This window comes from Bos indicus x Bos taurus, chromosome 8 (assembly GCF_003369695.1).
Source record: "Bos indicus x Bos taurus breed Angus x Brahman F1 hybrid chromosome 8, Bos_hybrid_MaternalHap_v2.0, whole genome shotgun sequence".
Taxonomy (NCBI): domain Eukaryota; kingdom Metazoa; phylum Chordata; class Mammalia; order Artiodactyla; family Bovidae; genus Bos; species Bos indicus x Bos taurus.
Window position 1 is genome coordinate 102,642,552 of NC_040083.1, and position 22,793 is coordinate 102,665,344.

General features: G+C 51.9%; 2 protein-coding genes across 6 annotated transcripts; both read right to left on the bottom strand.

Moving 5' to 3' along the window:
* Positions 1-18: 18 nt before the first annotated feature.
* HDHD3 (haloacid dehalogenase like hydrolase domain containing 3) lies at positions 19-3,306 on the bottom strand. Of its 2 annotated transcripts, none has more exons than XM_027550557.1 (2): positions 3,245-3,306; positions 19-1,488 (listed from the first exon to the last, which is right to left on the bottom strand). In XM_027550557.1, the coding sequence occupies exon 2, from the start codon at positions 1,319-1,321 to the stop codon at positions 566-568; it is 756 nt and encodes a 251-aa protein (XP_027406358.1). In that variant the 5' UTR covers positions 1,322-1,488; positions 3,245-3,306; the 3' UTR covers positions 19-565. The 2 variants fall into 2 exon arrangements, with proteins under 2 accessions (XP_027406358.1, XP_027406357.1); XM_027550556.1 differs by lacking the exon at positions 3,245-3,306 and adding an exon at positions 3,001-3,209.
* A 7,933-nt stretch (positions 3,307-11,239) lies between these two features.
* ALAD (aminolevulinate dehydratase) lies at positions 11,240-21,215 on the bottom strand. Of its 4 annotated transcripts, XM_027550562.1 has the most exons (13): positions 21,112-21,137; positions 16,807-16,882; positions 15,824-16,011; positions 14,701-14,751; positions 14,155-14,251; positions 13,589-13,724; positions 13,399-13,482; positions 13,208-13,296; positions 12,945-13,000; positions 12,771-12,858; positions 12,607-12,693; positions 12,041-12,170; positions 11,240-11,394 (listed from the first exon to the last, which is right to left on the bottom strand). In XM_027550562.1, exons 3-13 carry the CDS (start codon positions 15,934-15,936, stop codon positions 11,336-11,338), a joined length of 990 nt encoding a protein of 329 aa, XP_027406363.1. In that variant the 5' UTR covers positions 15,937-16,011; positions 16,807-16,882; positions 21,112-21,137; the 3' UTR covers positions 11,240-11,335. The 4 variants fall into 4 exon arrangements, with proteins under 4 accessions (XP_027406363.1, XP_027406359.1, XP_027406361.1 ...); XM_027550558.1 differs by lacking the exon at positions 16,807-16,882 and having other exon boundaries at positions 21,112-21,215; XM_027550560.1 differs by lacking the exons at positions 16,807-16,882; positions 21,112-21,137 and adding an exon at positions 17,804-20,886.
* Positions 21,216-22,793: the final 1,578 nt, after the last annotated feature.

Consider the following 22,793-nt stretch of genomic DNA (forward strand, 5'->3'; position numbering starts at 1 on the left):
ATCCCACAAGCCACACGGCACAATTAAAAAAAATTTTTTAATTAAGTTTGTCCTTCAGACTATGCAGTCCTAGAGGGCAGCATCCTCACAGCTCAGTTTAGTGTCCTGGTTACCTAACTAAGCTCCTCTGATCTCTAGGCTTCCCAGGGGGAGAATCACAGAGACTTCATGAATGGAAGAAGGACCCCAGGACCTCTGCTTCAACCCTAGCAATTTCTCACTTTCCCTGTTTTGCATGTTGGGGTTCCACATAAGTACTCCCATGACAAAAGGCCCTGCTGCTAAAAGAAAGTTTGAAAGTGCTGGTTTTGAAGCTAGTTGGGCTCTCATGAATCTTGTTGGAGGTGAGGGGGACTCGCAGTGGAAAAGGGACACAGGTGTGATGAATGAATCCTCTCAGAGACCAGGAGCTGGTTGGTGGGGCAGGGCTGAAAGGCGCACTCAAGGCTTTATAGTCAGAACGTGTTATTGAGGCTGCAGGGGGAGGGGCAAAGGCCAGATCTTGGGAAGAAATGGGCTCCCTGTCTCCAGTGTTTGTTGGCCCTGGCCACTTCCCTCACCAGACTCAAAGCCTTGCCAGGGAGCCCTCCAGGTAGTCAAGGGCAGGCAGGAGATGGGACAATGAGGGGAGAAAGTGTTCCTGGGGTACAGAATCCTTGACCGCAGGGTCCAAAGGCTCGGGGCCAGCCACCAGGAAGCTGTGCATGCCTACAGCCCGTGCTCCCTTGTAATCACGTTGGTAACTGTCCCCAATATGGGCTCCCACCGCTGGTTCCACCTGAGCAAGGTGCAAGGCCTCATGGAAAATACGGGGGTCGGGCTTGGGCCAGCCAGCAGCCTCAGAGGTCAGCACAAAGTCGAAGTGTTCCCGCAGGCCAACACCTTCCAGGATGTCCTCTAGTCGTCGGTCAAAGTTGGAGACCACTGCCAGCTTCAGGCCTCGTTTTCGGCACCCCCTAAGGGTGGCCTCAGCCCCCTCCAACACCTGCCAGGTGCTAGGACTGCTGAAGTCCTTGTACAGCTGCTCAGCGATGGGGGCCACAGCCTGGGCATCCCGAACACCAGCCTGGTGGAAGGTCTGCTGGACCAAATCCAGCCACCACTGGCGGGAGGTGAGGCCGTGGCTCAGGCCATAGTTGGGGAAGCTCTGGCTCTGAGCCTTGTATGCCTGCTTGAAGGCCTGTCCCAGGGCTGTGGCTTCCACCTCCAGCCCGTGGGCCCGGGCCTTAGTGGCATATTCCACTCCCACAGGGTGGCGGAGCCTGAGCAGCGTGTCCTTCACGTCCCACGTCAGCAGTCGTAACTGTAGCCGGTGCGCCATGGGTCTGCAGGAGGCGGGGGCCAGTCCACCCTAGGTCAGCCCCTTCCTCAGGTCCCAGGAGGTTGAGCTAGACAAGACCACCCTCACCCAACCTGATGGTCTTCTCTTTCCAGGCTTCGTGGGTTAGATCTGCTGGCACTTAGGTAATGGCTTCACAGCAGAAAATCCTGGAATGAGAGGGCAAGTGAGGTAGAAGTTCAGGCTTTGGAGTCAGAGACAGAATGGGTTCAAATTCTGATGCTGCCAACTCACTGTGAGACCCGGAGTGTCTCTGATGCTGTCTCCTCATGTGTAAGGAGAGCAGAGTGACTCAACCTCACATGACTGCTGCACCAAATAAGATATCTCTGTTCCTTCCACCTATTATGTGCTATATGCTAGGAAAGGGACAGACTTGTCACCCTCGTGACATTCACAGGCATTAAAGAACAGGGGATACAGCTATCAGACAAAGAAGGAAGGCAGCAGGTACCATGAGGATATCAATCCAGAAACCTGATTTAGACTTTGTTTGCGGGGAAATTCCTAAGCAAGTGTAGTTTCACTGGCAATTTGAGAAGGCCGAATCAGCAAATGTGCTGTGCTGTGCATAGTCGTTCAGTTGTGTCCAACTCTTTGAAACCCCATGGACTGTAGCCTGCCAGGCTCCTCTGTCCATGGGGATTCTCCAGGCAAGAATAGTGGAGTGGGTTGCCATGCCCTCCTCCAGGGGATCTTCCCAACCCAGAGATGAAACCCAGGTCTCCTGCATTGCAGGCAGATTCTTTACCATCGGAGCCTCCAGGGAAGCCCAGGGCCTTGTACGTCAAGATAAGGTAACAGTTATTTTGACTGCTATTACTATTGTTGGGAATGTGAAAAACAGTAGAGTCTTAGCAAACCATCTGATCAACCCCTTAGTCAAGGGGAAAGACTGAGCCAGAGAGGGATAGATATTTGCCTAAGGTCACAGCCAGTCAGCAGCACTGCCAGGACTAGAACCCAAACCTCCAGATCCTCTGTTCAGTACTTCCTTCCACTGCTTAGATGTACTTGGAGTATTCAAGAATCTGATTTTGGTGAACCTCTACAGCTCAGGGCAAAGACAGGATACAGCAGCCTGGTCCTGCCCGTCTTAAAACCTCCCTGAGCCCCAGATATAACGTCTGCCTGGGTGGAGAGCCAGTGACAGGTTCCTGACTCAGTGCACAGAAAACAAATTTCTCAGCCTAAAATCTATAGGCTGGAGGCAGCTTCTTGCCCAGAGCCGATTCCAGACACCCAACCTGTTCAGAAGAAACCCAAAGGGCCAGAGTTCAAAGTGCAGCTAAGTCGTTGCTGAGGGACAGACCAGGCTGGTGAATCTGGGGACAACCCTTAAAGGAAGTTTGGCAACGAAATTTCAGTCTAGAACTTATGGCGACCCGTCCAAAGATACTCCCACGTGGCAGGTGGGTAGATGAAGGCCCAGAGAGGATCGAGAACTCGTCCAGAGTCAGGCAGGGAACCACTGGCACAGCATTTTTCATTTCTGGAAGCCGGAGTTGGGGCTTCTGGCTGCCGGCCTAAATTGCTCACCTCCCTTCCCATTTCCAGGACTCGGTGGAGGCAAATTCCAAGTAGCCTGCCCTAGGGCGACCTATCTACGCCTGAGGTATGCAGCGGAACCTGTGGCGCCAGTCCCCGGGACCACGACCTACCTGCCTCACGGGGAAGTAGGTCAGGAAGGAAGCTGCAGCCGCACAGCCGCTAGGGAGAAGGGAGAAGCCGCAGACGCTCGGCGGTGCCCCTTTTCTGGCGAATCCTAGACCTCCTCCTGCTCCTCCGTCTCTCCCCATTCCGCCCCCTCCGCCCCCTCCGCCCCCTCCGCCCCCTCCGCCCCCTCCGCCTCCTCCGCCTCCTCCGCCCCGCCTCCTCCGCTTCCTCCTCCTCTCTTCCCCTCACCACGTCTCTCCGCCTCCTCCGCCTCCGCCGCCTGTCTCCGCCTGCGCCGCCTGTCTCCGCCTCCGCCGCCTGTCTCCGTCTCCGCCGCCTGTCTCCGCCCGGCCTCCTCCGCTTCTTCCGGCCCTCCGCCCCCGCCTCACCGCCCCGCCCTCCCGCCTCTCTCCACCCCACATCCTCTGCCTCCGCCGCCTCTTCGCCCCGCCTCCTCCACTTCTCCCCGCCCTGCCCCCTCCTCTTCTTACGCCTCTCCGCCCCGCCCCTCCGCCTGTCCCCGCCCCTCCGCCTGTCCCCGCCCCTCCGCCTGTCCCCGCCCCTCCGCCTGTCCCCGCCCCTCCGCCTGTCCCCGCCCCTCCGCCTCTCCCCGCCCCTCCGCCTCTCCCCGCCCCTCCGCCTCTCCCCGCCCCTCCGCCTCTCCCTCTCTCCCCGCCCCTCCGCCTCTCCCCGCCCCTCCGCCTCTCCCCGCCCCTCCGCCTCTCCCCGCCCCTCCGCCTCTCCCCGCCACGTCCCTCCGCCTCTCCCCGCCCACACCGCTTCCCCTCTGCCGCTTCTCCGCTCGTTCCGGCGGCACCTTCCCTTCACTGTATACGGCGCTCTAGTCACCAGCCCTCACCACCCTTCGCTGCCCTCTTCTTCCCTTCCATGACCTTCTCTGCCCCTTCGTAAGACCCCACACCCTCTCCGTTCCAGGTCCCGCACCGCACCAATCAGCTTGATCACTTTAGGCCCTCCCTGCGTGCTCCTGGCCTCCCCATCCTAGCCCAGTCGGCCTCACGGTCCCTCTCATTTACACTCTGTGCTCTCCCCGCTCATTCCGCTCCCCACCCGCCCCACCGAAGTTCCTTCTCCGCCTGCCTTGGTTTCGGAGCCCCTCTCCCCACAGGTGCCCAGGCTGATTGGGAGGAGGGGATTTCTGTCCTGGTCTGGCTTGGTGAGTGCTGGGTAAACTTGGGCAAGGTGCTGCCCCTCTCTGGTCTTGAGTCCCCAATCGGTACTCGGAGAGAATTGCTTTCTGTTGAAAACTTGTCTTAACCCAAGACAATTTGCTGAGGGTAGAGTCCTCTGTAGAAACCTGATTTTTTTTTTCTTTGATGAAAAAAGAAGTCAAAATCTTAGGTGTCTGTGCACTGCAGTGATGCCTGATAGAAATACAGAGACAGTTTTGGAGGAAAGAGAAAGCGTAGCTTTATTTCTTTGCCAGGCAGAGGGCATGCAGCAGGCTAATGCCTCAGATGTTTCCCCTTCCCTGGGGAAAAGGGAGAGGTCTTATAGTCTAGGCTTTGCTCACGGGTATGTGATACGGTTCAAGGCAGTGACAATCTTGCATTCTCTTTTCTGCAAAGTTTTAAAATGGCCATAACATTTGAGTCTGGTCGTCAAAGAGGTTATTGGCTGGTAACCTTTTAGAAATGAAGAATGCCAAGGGAGTTACAAGGGTGTGTAGGGTAAAAGAATGCCAGGTGCAGGATAGAATTCACAGATAGTCAGACAGTGATTAAGGAATTAAATTTGTGAAGGAAGTCTAGTTGTGTGCACTAGAAACAGCTAGAGTAAAACTAGAATCGCTGGACTCTTCCAGGCCTATTCTTGGGCGTTTTATAGCCGTTTACTCATTCCTTCATTTCCCTTGGTTGTTAGCAGTAAAAAAAAACCACTTTTCCATTTCTGTTTAACAAATTCCCCACTGCTAGTTCATTTCTTCCATTCTGGTGGATGAAGGGAATCAGGCATTGTTCTCATCTGGCTGAGGATAAAATTTCAGTGTCATTCCACTTGACGAACATCAGCTGTTTGGCCCAGGAGCCCATCTATCTCCTACTTCAAAAGTAGTCATGCTCATCTCAAAAATCTTTAAAAATACAAAGCAACAGCCCAACCTCATTCATTCACTAACTGCTTATTGAGGGCACTAACTTTGTGCTGACCTTATCTGCTCTATGTCTGACACCCTGTTCTTCACTGAGGATATATACAATGAGAAACAAGACAGGGTTTCTGCCTTCAAGGAACAGGGGCAGGCAGAAAAAAACAAGTAAATAAACAATATCTCACAGGTGGTAAGAGCTACAGAGGCAGAAAACAGTGGTTCCATGAACAGTGACAGGGGACTTCTTTGGATGAACCAGTTAGGCGGGGAGCAAAGATCTGAAGGGCAACCAAGCGAAGATTAAGGATAACTACAGCTGAGCAAGAGCAATGGCCTCTCCATTGTCCAACCACTTCCCAGGGATTGCTGCAGTTTGGGTTTTTATGCTAACAGACCATTTTATAGGAGCACACAAACATGCATGCGATTTTATTCCTTTCTTCCCTCCACTTCTTTTGTTTTTTGTTTTGTTTTCAAACAAAACATCCCTCTGTATTCCAAGGCTGCTCTGTTGATTTTATTCAGAACTGCCTCACCCTCACTGATCTCAGGCCTGGGAGGAAATACAAAGTTCAGAGTCACAGACCTTGGCCAGCAAGGGAGAGCTTGACTCAGGTAAGTTTTTCAGCAGAGAAGGGGGCCTTGAGAGTCACAGGAAAGCCAATGATAAGTCCTGCCATTTTGAAATAAAATTTTTTTTTTAATTACCCAGTTCAAAAATAGGTCCATGTCATTGATACAGTTTCCTCCCTAAGGCAGATGACAGGAATTCCTAGATGGTTTCATTCTTTCATCTCCCCCGTGTGGATTCTGGCCTAGTGATTGCTCCTGGAGACACCTGGCATGTCACAATACTGGCCGTTTTTTTTTTGGTCACACCATGCAGCAGCATATGGAATCTAGTTCCCCAACCAGGGATTGCATCCGGGACCCCTGTAGTGGAAGCCTGGAGTCTTATCGCTGGACTGCCAGGAGAGACCTTTATTTGGCTTTGCCAGGTCTTAGTTGTGGCACTCAAGATCTTTGCGGTGGCGTGGGTGATCTTTAGTTGTGGCATTCAGGATATAGCTCCCTGACCAGGGATCGAACTTGGACTCCCTGTGTTGGGAGTGCAGAGTCTTAGCCAGTGGACCACCAGGGTAGTGCCCTCTATGGATATCCTTGAACACATGTTTTTGGTCACATGCATACATATTTCTGTTGGGTAAATCCCTAGATGTAGAATCACTAGGCCATAGGTATGTGTATGTCGTTTCAGTAGATGGGGCCAGTTTTCTGAAATGGTTGTACCAATCATGCTGGAGAGTTCCACTTGCTCCACATTCTCAAAAATTGGCAGTCTATGTTTTTTTAAATTTTTGGCATTTTGATGAATATATGGTGGCATCTCATTATGGTTTTAATTTGATTTTCTCTGATAAGTAGTGAAGATAATACTTTTTCGTGTATATTGGCCAAGTGTTCACTTACATGAATAACACATGAATATATTCTTGTTAGACATAATACATGAAGACAAAAAGGTACTTGAAGCTAAGACAATACATAAAAGATAAAGTCCTACGCAATCCCTCTCCTCTACACCTTGCAATCCCTCCTCTAGTTTTGAGCACTGTGGGCTTGGAGTTAGGAGATATGGATCCAGCCTTGGTCTAACACCGGCTTGTGTGAACTTGGACAAGTCCCCTCTCTGAGTCTGTCTCTCATCTACTGAATTAGTGTTTAACCTGATGGTCTCTAAGGACTTCTTTGATATTCTGGCCACTGTGTCTGTCATTACAAAAACTCCATGTGGTGGGGATAGCCATTTGTCCCTATATCCATCTCTCCATCTTCCTTAGTAATTGAATCTCCAAGTTTTAGCTGAGCACAGGGCTGCCCCACCAGACTCTTTTCCAGCCTGTTATACAACTAGGTGTAGCCATGGGACTAAGTTCAGACAAGGGCCAATGACATGTGAAACTTTGGGGTTGTGCCCTTGTGAAGGTGTCATGCCCTCTACTTGCTCATCTCCTCTTTCGGCTGACTGAAAGAGGGCTTGATGGTTGGAAATGGATCCACCAACTGTGATCATGAGATGGAAGCCATGATGTGTTGATGACAGAACAAGGCAGGGGCCATAACCCCCCACACCATATAGCTGACCATATAGCCCAGACTACTCAGAAACACATTTCCATCTTAAGCTATCATTATTTTGGCTTTTGTTATAATTACTGAACATGAATCCTGACTAATACACAGTAACTGGGGAATGACTAAATCTGATGTCAAAGCAGACTTTTCTGAGGCCATGACATTTAAACCAAGATCTTAACAATGAAAAAGGAGACAGCCGTTAAAAAAGTTTAGGTAAAAAGCATTCCAGGCAAAGGAGACAACCACAGGTGCAAAAGCTCTGAGATCCTACCAGCCTTACATCTCCATGCCACATCTCCCATGCCATTGTTCACAGGGACTAAACTGAGGCTGGTCGTCTGACCCAAGTAGGACCAATAAGAGACCTCCAGAGATCTGCTACGTGAATACTGGGATAGAAAGGATTAAGGACCATCTACCCTGGTGGCTCAGATGGTAAAGAATCTGCCTGCAGTGCAGGAGACCCAGGTTTGATCCCTGGATCAGGTAAGATCCCCTGGAGAAGGGCATGGCAATCCACTCCAGTATACTTGCCTGGAGACTTCCATGGACAGAGGAGCCTGGCAGGCTACAGTCCATGGGATCGCAGAGTCGGACATGACTGAATGACTTTGACAGACAAGGACCTTGCTGCCGTCAAGTGGCAAAAACCCACATTAGAATAAAGGCAAGCTGAGAAAAACACAGATGAGAGATAGGAAGGGATACAGGCTTCCAGGAGAGACTGTATATGTCACTTGCCACCAAGAGCACCCAGAACAAGGCAGAATATGGGGTGCTGCAAGTGAGTGGCCCTAATGTGTGGAACTGGCAGAGTCCACACGGGGCAAGGTCAGGACTCCCCTTTCCCTAGTTGGGAAGTCGGTTGTAAAATGTCTGGTTTAAATGCTTGTTGTTTTGGGAGACCTCAACTGTATGCCCACTGAAGTAGTTTGAGGGACCTTAGTGAAATGAAAAGTGATGAAGGAATGTGTTGGTTATTTGTGGTGGTCTGCGGGATGCCGCATTAAGGGACAAGCTACCATCCAAGCTGGCACGTCTTGAGAGGGAAATAAGAAAACCATATTGTGTTGAGAGAGGCCCTTAATGCTCACCAGATGCCTGGAAATCTGAGAATAATAAGCCTGGCTGCTTGTGAGAGCTGAGTTCTCGGCCCAAGGATAAAATTACGGTACTTCAGGTGCTAAGTCTTGACTCCAGAGGGCGCCACTCACATAGACCACATGCCTGAAGGCAGATCAGCCCCTGGATGTGCAGGTTACTAGAGCTACTAAGAGCATCAGTGTTAGAGCTATAATTTTGTTACTGTTTATTGGGAGGTGGTATGGCAGAGTGGGTAAGGGTAGAGGCCTTCGAGTTGGGCTATGTGATTTCAAATCCCAGCTCTGCTGTTGTTGGTGACTGGGGTTGTAGACCCACTTCTGCCATAAACTTGTTGAGCCTCCTTGAGAGAGTCATATGAACATAAACACACAGAGCTTCTTCACTGCAAACCCACGCTAAATTTAGGGACTCCCTTTCCAAGCTTTCTCACCTCAGTCACTGGCCTGCCTATCAGCCACCCAGGAGCTCAAGCCAAGTTCGCCCTTGACCTCTCACCTAAGTCCTAAATCTCCTCTTCTCCATCCCCACAGTCACCACTCAGTCTAGGCCACATATCTTATTTGTGCTTTGCCACAGTGCTGTCAAAATGCTTCTATAAACTGAAATTCCAAATAAAAATCTTAACTTTGTACTGTATTTTCCAAGTCTCCTGTAAATGTGTTATCATATTTTCATAATTTAGGAAATAAAAAAGATTTTTTAAAAACCCATTAAAAACCTTTTCTGTGTTCCAGCCCCCAGCCATCCAGCTCACTTTGGCCCCAGGATCCCTTCTGCTGGGAATGATTGTCCCTAAACATGTGTCAGCTTGGCTGCTTGCTTTCTAGGTCTAGGTTTAAATGTCAGACCTCAGGGAAGTGTTTTCTGATCCTTCATACCTGGTGGCCTTCACAGCACCTGTCACTACATCAGTGGTAACAGGTCTGCCTATTCATTCTCCTCAGGGAGCCCCATCATCACTCTGCTCAATGTTAACTCCTGGGGGCTCAGGACACAGTTATTTGCTTTCTGAGAATGGTTTGTACCTAAAGAGCGTGTCTGCCTCCCATCTCCTTGTGCCTAGAACAGAGCTGGGCTCCCTCTCAGCTTGGCAATGATGAGTGTGGGATGGCCTTGAAGAATGTTCCCTTCCACACTAATCAGCAACGAGTTCAGGGCCGGGGGGGCACAGAAATGAAGGTGGTGCAAGGTTCTGGCATGGTCCAAGCTCTGAGACCCGTCAGAGGCTCATCTCTCATGTTTTCAGTCTCAAGGTGATTCTTCACGTCCCAAACGCTGAGTACAGAATGAGGTGGCCACAGCTCTGGGGAAGAGCACCAGGAGTCAGAGGGGAGCTGCCTCTAACTCAGGTATTTCTAAATTTTAAAATAGGTTGTACTGCTTTAACATCCAAAATAGTCTTGCTTTGGCTCTAGAGTTGGGATTCTCTGTAACTCTGCAGACAGGCAGGTGGACTTAGGAACTAGCCCCTCCTTAGCTGGGCCTGAACTTTCACTTGGGAGTGGGGAACATGACATCGCATCCCCTTAGAAGAACCAAGAGAGACCTGTTTCTCAAGCCAGAAACCCATGAAGGCATCTCGTTCCCTGCCTCAATTCCCCAACAGGAAAGCATTGGCAAAGCCTGCTTATTTGGTCTTCAGAATGTATCCTGAGCACATTCCGCTTCCTTTGCTCTCCACTGCCACCACCCTGGTCCAGGCCACTGGCATGGTTCCCTGGGGTCTGCAGCAGCCTCCCAACCAGGCTGGTTCTGCCTCACCCCTCCGTTTTTTTTCAAAGCAGCAGAATGGGGGAACATGAACACGTATAACGCCTGGTTAAGACCCTTCAGATGGCTTTCTATCAGATGCAAAACAGAAACCAAGCTTCCTACAAAGTGTGGGATCTACCTTTCCAACCTCCGGTGCTGTCACCCACCTTCTTCCTCATCTGGTTCCCACGATGGGGTTCCTGCTGTTGCAGGAACCTGCACACTCTGCCGTCATTCTCACAGCTTCTGACATCCGCTTCCCTCTCCTCTTGTTAAAGGCCTTTCCTTGCCCCTCAATCTCAGGAAGGGCTTCTCAAGCGAGGCCCATCATCTATTATTCTGTCTCAGACCCTTTCTCTCCCTGGAAGCACTATTACCATCTGTAACTGCCTTATTTGTCTGTTTTCTTCTTGGCATCTGTCACCCTGGTTCCCTTGTGTAGATTCCACACAGAGACAAGCTGAAGTCTGTCCTGCTATATATCCCCAGGACCCGGTATTGTGCATGGGCACAAAGCAGACCTTCTCAAGAAATATCTGTGCAATAAAGAGCCTTTTTGGTGGTGCCATCGCCAACAGTCAGGAATTCTCTTTGCTTCTGAATTTCGATCCTTCGGCAGCGTTCCTGCTTGTTAATGAATTAATTCTTTTCTGCTTGTTAATGAGTAATTCTTCTCCAGGTTTATGGCTCAGAGAACAACAGCAGACCTCAGGCAGCCTGGCAACCACTGGCCTGTGTGGGGATCGCTTTCCAGTGGAATTGCAGCAAATGTCAACTCTAAACCCAGGGGGTCAATCTAGGCCTGTGTGCCCACCTCTGCTGCCAGAGGCCTCCAGCTTTCCAGAGCTTCTTAGGGTCCAAGAATCAACTGCCCTCTCTCCCTTAATGTTCCAAGCCCTTCTCCCAGACCCCACTGAGCTGATGCCATGAGTCCTGGTGGCTTTCCAGCTAAAGCAGCCCCAGAAGAAGGAGCAGGGTTGGCAGAGGTGAGCTTCAGGACTGACCCAGAGGAGGGGCTGGGAAGCCTGGGAGAGCCAGTGAGGATGTGGCTGCAAGTGGGAAGATTTGGCAGGCTGGCAAAAACCACCCAGGGCTTCCAGGCACCCGCCAGCACATAAGCAGGAAGAGGGCAGGAGTGCACAGTTCTAAAAGCATCGTTTACTTTGGTTTTCACTTCTCCAAGGCTCAGGAATGGAAAAGTTCTAGTTCTTGAATCTGGTACACTTTCTCCATCACTCCTTCAGCCACTGCAGTAGCTGAGGTGTGTAGTAGGTAATGATGACATCGGCACCTGTGTGGGGAAAGAAGCGGGCAGCGGGGCAGGGCATCAGCTTGGGAAATACCTTCTGGGAGGTGAGGGCTGGGGTGGGAAGAAGGCTTCTATGAAGAGGCACAGCCCCAGGGTATCACCACCTAAGACCTGAGTCTAGTTCTGGTCAGTCCTAGCTCTATACACTGTGTGACCTTGGGGAAGGCATTTTCTCTTTCTGGGCCTCAGTGTGCCCATGTATAAAGTTGCACAGTTGGGGAAATAGGCAAGCTGTGAGTTCCCCCGCCACGCTGTGTGCCTAACCAACAAAACCAGCTCTCATTTCTGAAATGACATGCATATGCCAATTACACGCAGCATCTCATTTAATCCCCTTGATGACCATGCACCATCTGTCTTATCCCCAGTCTACAGACAAGGACACTGAAGTTAGAGAAGTGACTTGCCCAAGGTCTCAAAATCAAAAAGTAACTGAGGGCTCTGCATGGTTCATTGCTCACCTTCTGCCCCGCAGTTTCATGTCCGTTCCCCAGCCTGTCTGTTTAGATCATTGGCATTTCCAGACAGGTGACTCCAGGCTGTCCCCTAACTTTATTTCCCTATTTGGGCAGGGTGCCTATCAGTTCCCTGTGGCCCAGGTCAAAACCCCCCACCCCTGCATGCTCACCTGCTCTGCGGAAAGCAGTCATGACCTCTAGTACAGCAGCCTTGAGATCAAATGCCCCGGCCTGGGCCCCGTGCCACAGCATGGCAAACTCTCCAGAAACGTGGTACACAGCCAGGGGGAGCTCAGGGTGCTGTTGGGGAAGCAGTGGGGGACAGGCAGGTTGCAGTGGGGGACAGGCAGGTTGCAGTGGCGGGGGTGGTTGTGCCTCCGGGTGTCCCTTCCTCCCTGCCACGAGACCTGAGTCATTGCTGCTGGCAGCCTGGCCCACTCTTGAGTTGTTCAAAGGCTCCCCCGAGCCCTGGCACAGAGGCCCACAGTGTTTCCCTGGCAGGGATGGCATACGGGAGGTGGGGGAGCGTTCCAGTTCCTGGGCAGATTGCTTCCAACTCTGAGATTCCCTCGATCGAAGGTCCCAGAATCTGTGGATACACTCTCATCTCCCCAGCCCCAACTCTGGCCCTTCTTGCCCAGAAAGAGAAAATGCCTTCCCCAAGGTCACACTGTGTACAGAGCCAGGACTGACCTGATCTGGACTCAGTCTTGGGTGGCGACACCTTTGTTCTCACCTTGTTCTTTACCTCCCGTACGATGTCCAGGTAGGGCGTTCCTGGCTTCACCATGAGCAAGTCTGCTCCCTCCCGAACATCCCGGTCCTAAGAGATGAGGTATGGTGTGGGCAGTGCCTGGGAGGCGAGGCGACGGGGGGAGAGGCTGGGTGGGGCTCACTCACCACCGCGCGGAGGGCCAGGCCTCGTGCTCCGGGTGGCAGCTGGTAGCAGCGGCGATCTCCAAAAGCCGGGCTCGACTGAGCCGCGTCCCTGGGAAGCAGAGACACCAGGTGGGCTCCAGCTTTGGGCTAGCAGGTCAGGGATTCAACAGCAGACCCTCACCCATTCCTACTCACCGGAAAGGTCCATAGAAACAAGAAGCGAATTTGGCACTATAGCTCATCACTGATACCTACAGGGAGATAACAGGGGTCTCGGCTCAGCCAGCCCTTTTCACGTGTCCCAGGGTGAAGTGAAAAGGAGAGGAAGGACCCAGGTCCAAAGAAGAGCCTGTGTCCCAGGCCCATTGGAGCTCTGGGCCTTGCTTCGTCCATGTGGGGAGCAGACACAGGGGCAGGTCTGGCCCAGGCTCTCTCACCTCCCCACACCCCTCCCCTACCCTGTTGCCGAATCCATGTGCCATCAGAGCTTCCTTGATGGCCTCCACGCGTCCGTCCATCATGTCCGACGGGGCCACCACCTGACATCCTGAAGGGCAGAGGGTGGCCTTCAGAACTCTGGGATCCTCCTCTATCCACCCTGCCGCCTCCCTGACCTGGGGGTGCTCATCCCTGCTGGGGGATTACTCACCCGCCTTGGCATAGGCCAGAGCCACCTCTGCCAGCCGCTGGCGGCTCTCCTCAGCTTGGAATGACCCGTTCTCACTCAGAAGCCCTGCCGGACCAACAGCTGGGTTTGGGGGAACAGCTCGGGCCTCGGCACATCCCCACCTCAGCGGGATTGTGGGTGACAACGGGGCTGGTGGGAGGCGGGAGCTCACCGCAGTGACCGTGGGAGGTATAGGGACATAGGCACACGTCACAGGCCACCAGGAGGCTGGGGAAATTCTTGCGCAACAGACGGATGGCCTCGATAGCTGGGGAGTCCTCGGAGTCGGCTGCGGAGCCCCGCTCATCCTAGCGGCAGGGGAAGGACAACGCGGTGTCTGTTACATGAAGCCTTAGGGAGGCACGGTGGCCGGCCATCAGAGCAGGCCAGCCCACTCCTTCATCACCACCACCGCCCCTGGACCAGGAGGCCTGGGGAGGACTATTCCCACTTTGTACAGGAGACCTGACTTGCCCATTCAGAGCTGCAGCCCTGCTTAGCTTCCTGATGCCACATGGCTGCTGTTTCCAGGGCAGCAACTGTGTTCCTTCACTGGTGGCCCCAGGCCACCCATCAGACAGATGAACGCACCCATCAGACAGATGGGCAAGCTGAGGCCCCACGTAGCAGAGCCCGGGACCAGCACCAGGCTGGAGTGAGGGTGTGGTCATTGTGGAACCTCAGCTTATCCTCGCCCCCCCACCACCCTTTCCTCTGACTCCTCCTCCGACTCATCACCTTGGGAACTCTGCTGGGGACACCAAAGATCAGGACACAGCGCAGGCCCTCTTCCACCAGGGGTTTCAGCATCTCTTCCAGCCGGTTCACACCGTACCTTTGTGCAGAGGCTGAAGTGAGGCAGGGCCCAGGCAAGGGTCCCCCCACCCGTCTGGTCTGTGCCTCTGTTAAGAGTCAAGTTGCAGATGGCATTAGGAGGGCTCAAGTTTCACAGTACAGGGTGGGGCAGGAATGCACCCATCAGACAGATGGGCAAACCGAGGCCCTAGTGGCAGAGCTGTGGGATTCAGCTTGGAAGACTCCTTGAAGGTTCTGTTACTGAGCTCCCATCTGAACTTCAACTCTCCTCTGCTGTGATGCCTTTGGTGATAGGCACCAGACTGCCTCTTTTGTTGTTGAGCAACTCTGCCCCCGAGAAAACCCTTCTGATGGGAAGTCAGCCTCTCCAGATCGTCTCCCTCCTGGGTCTGCATCAGCTTCCTGGCACCTCCACCTGTGAAATCACTCCCTCCATCATAACCCTGCCCTCCCCACCCCAGTTCCTACCTGGCCACTCCTGGGAGGCTGGCGATGGGCTGTTTGTCATCAGGAACATCCCTGCAAGAGCCGGGGATGGGCTATGGATTGGTAGCTGTGGGAAGGGCCAGCAGTGAGGGGGTGAGTGGGAGGGATGGTTGGGAAGCTGGGAAGGGATATGGAGGCGGAGGTGGTGGGAGGAGGATGGGATCCAGTGTCTGGTTCCCCTGCCTGGCCAAGCCCAGGGCCTGAAATAATAACAGGAACAACAAGAATAAAGTGACAACAAGCAACTGTGCTAGAAGAACAGTACTCACAGGAAGGAATCAAGTGGGCAAGAACGTGGACTCTGAGTCAGAGGTCCTTGGTTGCTAGCCCAGTCACTTACTGCCTGGGTGACCTTGACCACAGGATATTCTCTTTGATCCGTATCGTGGGTCGATTCATTCACTCATTCAACAAGTGTATGTATTTATATTAGGGATGCATTGTGCAGCTTGTGGGCTCTTAGTTCTCCAACCGGGTGATGAACCTGGGCCCTCGGCAGTGAAAGCATGGAGTCCTAACTGTTGGACCTCCAGGGAATTCCCCATTCAACAAATATTTATTGAGTGCTTATCATGTGTCAGGTACTGTTCTTGGGGCTGGTGATCCAACAGTGAACAAAAGAGACAGAAATTCCTGCCCTTGTGGAGATGACATTCTAAGGGATCATATCCGTATTTTTCTCATCTGAATACTGTCAGGGTACAATGAGGTAATATCTATAGGTGCTTAGCAATAGGTGCTTAGCACAGTAGTACCCGGAGTACACTAAGCCCTCAATAAGAGTCAGGTGCTATCATGAATGATGATGACCACCACCTTTTACATGTACAACCTACAGAAGATCTCAACTTCTGTCTTATGGCACAAACTCAGGGTGACAGGCAAGGGTTATTTTTATTTTCCAACAAGAAGGACTGTATTCTTTTCAAGGTTTGTTTTTTTTCAAAGATGGTTGTCCTAAACCCATAGGCCACTTCCAATACCTTGAGCTCCAAGCTAACAGTTCACTTTACCCCTTACAACACAGACACCTGTTCTGTTCACACACACACACCCCTCAACCCACCCCCTGTGGATCAAAGACCTGGCTCATTGGGGGACTCACGTGACAAAGATGGGGTAGATAAGGTTGGAGGCGCTGAGGCTGGTGGCGGCTGTCTGCCAGTTCCGGAGCAGTGGGTGGAAGTAGCCGCTGTGCAGAACTGACTGAGGATGCATGGTGGGCACGGGGGGCACAGGAGAGTCAGCTGGTTGGAATTGAGGTCTCCCAGGGGGTCTGCCGTGTGCTCAGCTCTGGGGGCAATGGGAGGCACATGAGACATGGTCCTTGGTACCAGGAGGTGGTCACATTCCCCCAGGCTCTGACCCAGTGCTACTGGGGTTCATCAGTCCCTGCCAGTCTGCATCACGGTAAGGAGACACAAGATAGTGGGCCTTCAGAAACTTCCAGAGCAAGCTGAATCTAATAAAGTCTGGATTTGAAAAAAAAAAAAAAATAAAGTCTGGATTTGTATTTTACACCGTCTCTCTTTAAAAAAAAAACATGTCTCTAATAATTTATTTTCATTGTACTTTATCAAAGAATCAGTCTGGGGTGGACTGGACACGAATTCCTGAGAATCCTTGATCCAGCCACCACTTCAGCTCTGTCTATTCCATGAATGACATCCGTGGGCGTGGCAGCAATTTCAGAAAAGTACAGATAAGCAGAAAGAGAAAAATGTCCTGTAATTCTGCCTCTAGGGAAAAGCACTGCTAACCCTTTGGCCCATGGACTTCTTATCACGTAGGACACATGTGAACTGGATTAAATGGCAGTGTCCGACAGACAGACAGACACCCCTGGGAGTGGCCACGGGTGTCCTTTCCAGCCAGAGAGCCTCATGTTGCTCCCCAAGCACCTGCCACACTTGGCCACCTTCTGGTTCATCTTCTTTCCCTAGGAGGCTGTGCTCCTCTTTCCACAACTCCCCCACCCCCAAATCCGACCAGGCTCTCCACGAGACAGTCCCTCCTTCCCTGTCCCTCTGCGCCGTCTCCTCTCGCCCAGATCCGTCTCTCTTACGTAACAGCTCTCTGTGGACCTACCTTATCTCGTCCCCGTAGGCAGAGCTTCTGCAGGGCAGGGTCCACGCTTAGTTCATTTTTGCCTCCCCACGGCACTCTGCCTCGCAGTAAACATTTAATTGCATGAAGTACAAAGACAACATGCGCTCAATGCCAAATAAGGGGTGTAAGACCAAACAATAAAAGAGGTGTAAGACAAAAGAAAGCTGCGGCATTAAGATGCGTTTCTTGAGCACCTACTATGTGCCAGGCCACGGTGGGCACTCGCACACGTGGTTTCTCATCCAGCTGGCACTGCTGTAGTGGGAGGTTGGGCAGACCGAGTGCATCTCGGAGAGGCCGAGCCCACTGTGAACGAGCCAGGACTTTCCCAATGTGAGTCAGGAGGTCAGAAGCTTGTTGGAAGAAGATAGGACTCGCAGTTGGTTTTGCAGGATGAGTGGGTTCAGCTTGGTAGAGGGAAATGGGAGAACGTTCCCTCCGGAAGGGAAGGAAGGGGCCGGGGTGGGGAAGGAGGATGGGGTGTGGATGGCTGGGAGGACTGAAGAGGCAATTGAGGATGTGTGTTTGGAGGAGAGGAGCTAGGGGTGGGTGGGGGGTGGCCAGGATGAGGTCCGGGAAGATTTCTGAGCTGGGGTGGGGGAGGGGCTTGGTCAGAGCCTGGCTTTAGGGATCATTCTTGCAGCCTTAGTGGAGCCCAGCCAACTAGGAGTAGATGAGGACAGAGGCTGTGGGGCTAAAGGGGTGGGAAGGAGGGGCCGTCCTAAGGCGGCCAAGAGGCAGTCTCTTGGGGCGGATGCTCTAGCTCTAGCTTGCTTGACCTGGAGGACAGCAGAGCCAGTGACAGGCAGGAAGAGGGCGGTGGGGAGCCGAGCTTGCAGAGAGAGGAGGTGGAGAGCTGTGTTTTAGACACTTCCTTTTGGAAGTGCCTAACAGCCAGCTGGGGGGAAAACAAAGAGCCACTAATCTCTCCTTGTATGAATGGGACCTAGGGGCCCAGAGAGGGGCAGGGACTTACCCAAAGCTGCACAGTCTCCAGGCCGGTTGTGGGAGGGTGGTCCTTAAGTACACTGATAATACCTTCCCCTCCCTCTGCCCCCCAGTTCTCCCAGGCCCCCTTGGCTTCTTCCCAGCTAGCTCTGGGGCCAGCTTTGTCTGATCCTCCTCCTTGGTGGGGTTGGGGTTATCGGGAGCCACACAGGTTCCACTTCACCGCCACACCCCTGGGGCCAGCCACATCATCTGACCCAGGGCAAGCCAGGCCTCCCCAAAGATGGCCCAACCCCCATATGAGCGATCGTTCAGAAGATACAAAGTCCTGAGCACCGATTCTGTGCAAGATTTGCTCTCAGGTCTGCCAAGGATTAGCCCAGCTCAGACAGGTTAAGTCTCTTGCTCAAGACCACACAGCTAGTTAGTGACTGAGCCAGAATGTGAGTGAGTTTGTTGCAGACAATGACTACAGGGTGTAGCCTACTATACCCCATACTACTGATAAACACTTGATTCAGCAGAAGTCTCTCTGCCTATACTATCTCTGCCTTGAGGCTGGAGAGGTGCAGGATATCAGAGGAAAAAATACTGAGGGTGTGTCATGTGCTGGGCATTGCACTAGGTACACTACACACATATATTATCTCATGTAATTGCAGAAAATTGTCCTAATTTTTAGTGCTAAGAAGACGGAGGCTCAGAGAGGTCAAGTGACTTGCTCAATGTCATTCACATCACATTCTGAAGCTAGATTCTAACTTACTTTCCAGAGAACAACAACAATGGCAGCTGGCCCCAGGCTTCTGGAATTCAAAACTGCATTCCACTGGTCTCAAATCTGCATCTACTTTAGAAGGCTGCTGAAGGAACAAATGCCTTCAGAAGCAACAGGGCAGGCTGCCTAGGGCCCTGCAGTCCCAATTTACCAGAGAAGACTGGGGGTTTTAGGGGTGGGGGGCAAGGGAGGAGGGTGAGAGTGGTAAGGGGCAGGCTTTACTAGGGCAGTTTCACTTTTATCTGCTTTTTTTTTTTTTAATTTTAGGTTTCAGAGAAAGTTGAGAAATGGGTATTAGTGCTGAAAACATTAAAAGAGTTGAAATCACCAATCCTGTTTAATCTCTCACATTCTGCTGTGGAAGCAGGGTGCAGAAAGCGACAGGAGTTGTTTGACAGCCACGGCAAGTCATGTACCGCTCTGAGCTTGACCTGGCTTCCACTCAAGTGCCCTGTTACCTGCCCCACACACAGTCATCCTGTTACATACGAGCTTAATAAACATTTGTGCAGCAGAACACCACCCCCTGAGTATCAGAGCCAAATCCAGATGGAAGTTTTGGTTTCCCCAAAGACCCTCAAAGACTGGAAGATTTGTCACAAACTTGGGAGAGGCCCTTCTCCTAAATTAAGGGAGCCTGTAAGCCACAGCTCAAATCCTGTGACACCACACCAAAGACAAGGGCAAGTCACCATGGGATTCAGAACACATTAGCTTAACTGGCAGGCTGTAGCAGGCAGTGCAGAAAGAACAACGTTTCAGGGTCAAACAGTCCCAGGTCTTGTCTGTGTGTCACTCTGGGCAAGGTTGCAGAATCTTCACTTCATAATCTATGAAATGAGAACGATACTATCTAACTTACAAAGCTGCAGAGAAGATCAGAGATAGTGAAGAGGTACATGCCTGGCACAAGGAGCCACACGTATACATGTAGCTGCTGCTACTTTTACTATCATCAGGAGCAGAAGTGAGCTGACTAGACCTCCAGGAGGGTCCTCACAGCTGTGCCCTCTGCACCCAGAAGGGAGAACATTCCCTCAAACCTGGATGGCCCACAGGGTCTTCCAGGATATCTGAAGTGGGGGGTTCCTGCCTTCCAGCAGTTTATATGGTAGAGGAGAAACCATCACCATACTGATACTTCAGTAGAGGGTTGTGAGAGGGACCTGTCTCTCTGGGAATCAAGGATGGATGGCTTCATGGAAGAGGGGACACCGAGGCATAAGTAAATTTCAGACTGATTGTGAAAATGTCTCCTTCCTTGGAAGGTAACCTCTCCCACCCGAGAGTAACCTAAGTTGGGCCCTAGAGAACCAGCACCAGGAGGAGCTGAGAAGAGCTGCTGGGTCTGATGCCCCCGTGTTGTGTTCCTCTGAGGATTCCAGAGGCTACGGTCTTAGCACAAAGGGTTGCAAGCTGCTGCCAGGGAAGGCTGGCTCTGCCACTAGCAGGGGGAGGAGACAGTCAGGACAGCCAGCTAGGTAAAAGGTGCTCAGGGCTGAGAAATCCAAAGCCCCAGAAGGGCCCAGTTGGTAGGCAGTTCTGAAAAGGATCTGCCTGGCTGCCTGTTTATTCAACCTGCATTTCCTGAATATCTATTCCGGCCTGCCCCAGGACTTGGAATGGGGTTTAAAGAGAAGGAGATCCAGGCCTTTACTTGACTTTGAAGAGCCCAGTCTCATCTGGGCTTAGCTATTTGGAGCTAAAAGGAGAATCCGCCAGTTCCAAACTCCTAGAACATACTGGTTAAGGGGGTTCCTTAAAGCACGCTGCTTCCATTACTGAAATGATGGTAATCTGGGCTGACACTGGTCCAAGATTGTACAGAGGGTCAACGGGGCTAGAAGCCAGGTAGGTCTCCAGCAAAAAATTCTTCAGTGTCCACCACTACCCTTGGAACTGTAAGTATAGATTTCAAAGCAGCCTATCAACAGAGGCGGGCTCCTGGAGAGCTCTGCAAGAAGGGGGTAGGGAGGGAAAAGGCAGAACAGTGACTGTGAACCCGGCTGAAGCTGGTAGCACGACGGTTAAGCGTCTGGGTTTTGGAGTCTGTGGATGTGGGTTCAAATTCTGATTCTCTCACTTTTCAGCTGTAAGACCTCAGTTTTCTCATCTGGTAAATAAGGACTTGAACCGACCTCAGTGGGCTGTTATAAGATGGAATAGGCCAATGCAGATAACGTACAAGCAATCGTAGCACTGAGCGGCTGTTATTGTTTGCACCGCCCTCCTGCATCCTGAGAGGCACCTCCGGCTCTGAACTGGAGACAGCCCCGGTGGGGTTTTCCAAAGGAAAGGACCCCAGAGGAGACTCGGAGCCCAGACCCGGGTCTCTAAGGGCAATGGCCACGCAGAGACCACCCCCGCCCCCAAACCCCGCTGCAGCTGAACAGTCTACCTCTAAGAGCCTCAAATAGGAGTCGCACGGTGACTCCGTCCCCAGCTGCACAGCCGGCGCTTGGGGCGTACAGCACAACCTGGTTCTGGGGACACAAGACTTTGGTGCCACAGCCCCTGTCTCCAAGTCCGCCATTTCCCCGAGGCCGGACGCTACTCACCTGCCTCCCTAAGGAGTCCGAGACACCGCTCCCGCCACCGCTGTCGCGCGCTTTAGTCTCCCGGAGGCCACGTGGGGGCGGGGCGGCTCTTTCGGAAGCAGCACTCCCCCCACCCCCGCAGCCCGCCCCCGAAGCGCGCAGACCACGCCCCCTGCGGGCATTTTGCCTGAGGGTTGGTCCGCTCCGGCCGCGGCCCCGCCTACACGTCAGCAGGCCTGGCCAATCGGGTGTGCCAAAGGGCTGGCGGGCCCGCCCCTCCCTTCTCTGAGATTTGCGCAGGTGCAGGGAAAGGCCCTAGGGAGCCCACTTGCGGGCCAGGGACGGTGCTGTTTTGTGCTGCTTGTGGACCGGCTTCGAAGGTTTTGTTTAAAGGCCCTCTCTTCCCACTCTAGCGCATACTTGGCGCTGGTTGCTTGTTGAAAGAATAATTAGATGTCTAGGACATTAAAACAACACCATCGTGCCTAACACAATTAACTAAGCCCACTTTTGCGGACTGAGCATTTCAAAGTTGTTGAGTTCAGCAGCAGGCTGCCCTCTAAGTTTTCAGAGAAAAGTTATTCCAAAGTAATTTTTCAGGGCTTACTCTGAGCCATCGTTTGGAAGATGTGATGTGAAAGACATGGGCACTTTGGAAAGACTTCAAGTCGATAGCATCAGACCTGTCTATCTATCATGGGTACAAGGAGAGATTTGACCAAAAGTCTGAGGATGAGTGGGCAAGGTGCAGCAGATTATATTCAAGGGCAGGAGGGATCTGGTGAGTTTTATGGGGCTTGAGTGAACTGGTAGCATGATGAGGGAAATAAGGATCGGGGTCAATACTGTAGCAAAGGAATTCCTTTGTAAAAGTGAGACAGGGATTATTGAACTGTTGATTTTGATCTGTGAAGGATGCCAGTGGGTTGTATTACACTTACTCTCAGGTTTTATCAAAATCTGTACTCCAAACCTGTTTTATACCTCTTTATATTCAAAGTCTAAGAGACAGAGAGGCTTAAAGCTGGGAGAATATGATACTGCTTAGTTCTGATCTGTGTTCAAATAAGGAAGGTGGTGGTGGAAAGAAAGTAATGTTTTTTGTGCATTAAAGAGTCCAGGGACAGTACCATACGTTTTACATTCACTTATCTACATTTGATGACAACTATGTTATTATCTTCATTTTATAGATTGGGAAAACAATTGCCAAGAGATTAATTTGCCCCATGTCACCACTAGGATTTCTCAATACGTGTTTACCATACTCCTTCAACTCATAGAGGTGTGTTCAGTCACTCAGTTGTGTCTGACCCTTTGCGGCCCTGTAGACTATAGCCTACCAGTCTCCTCTGTCCACGGAATTTTCCAGGCAAGAGTACTGGAGTTGGTTGCCATTTCCTACTCTATGGGATCTTCTGATCCAGGGATCAAACTCGAGTCTCTTGCATTGGCAGCAGGATTCTTTACCACTAGCACCACCTGGGAAGCCTCCCTCATAGAGGTAATCACAGGGTGGAAATTTTAATATATTTTCCCCTATGTCTTTTTGGCCATGCCATGCCATATTCGGGATCTTAGTGCTGTTTAGTATAATCTATTTTTTTCATGTCTCACGTGGGATCTTATTTCCCCCCCAGAGATGAAACCTGTGCCCCCTGATTTGAGAGCTCAGTCTTAACCACTGGTCCACCAGGGAAGCC

Excerpts from the sequence above, each read along its gene's own strand:
- HDHD3 (XM_027550557.1), bottom strand. The coding sequence starts at position 1,321 with ATGGCGCACCGGCTACAGTTACGACTGCTGACGTGGGACGTGAAGGAC.
- ALAD (XM_027550558.1), bottom strand. The coding sequence starts at position 15,936 with ATGCATCCTCAGTCAGTTCTGCACAGCGGCTACTTCCACCCACTGCTC. Across the intron at positions 14,252-14,700 it reads AGCCTCCCAGGAGTGGCCAG|GTACGGTGTGAACCGGCTGG; the intron begins GTAGGAACTGGG and ends CTCTGCACAAAG. Across the intron at positions 12,694-12,770 it reads GCCTGGCCCTCCGCGCGGTG|GACCGGGATGTTCGGGAGGG; the intron begins GTGAGTGAGCCC and ends CTCATCTCTTAG.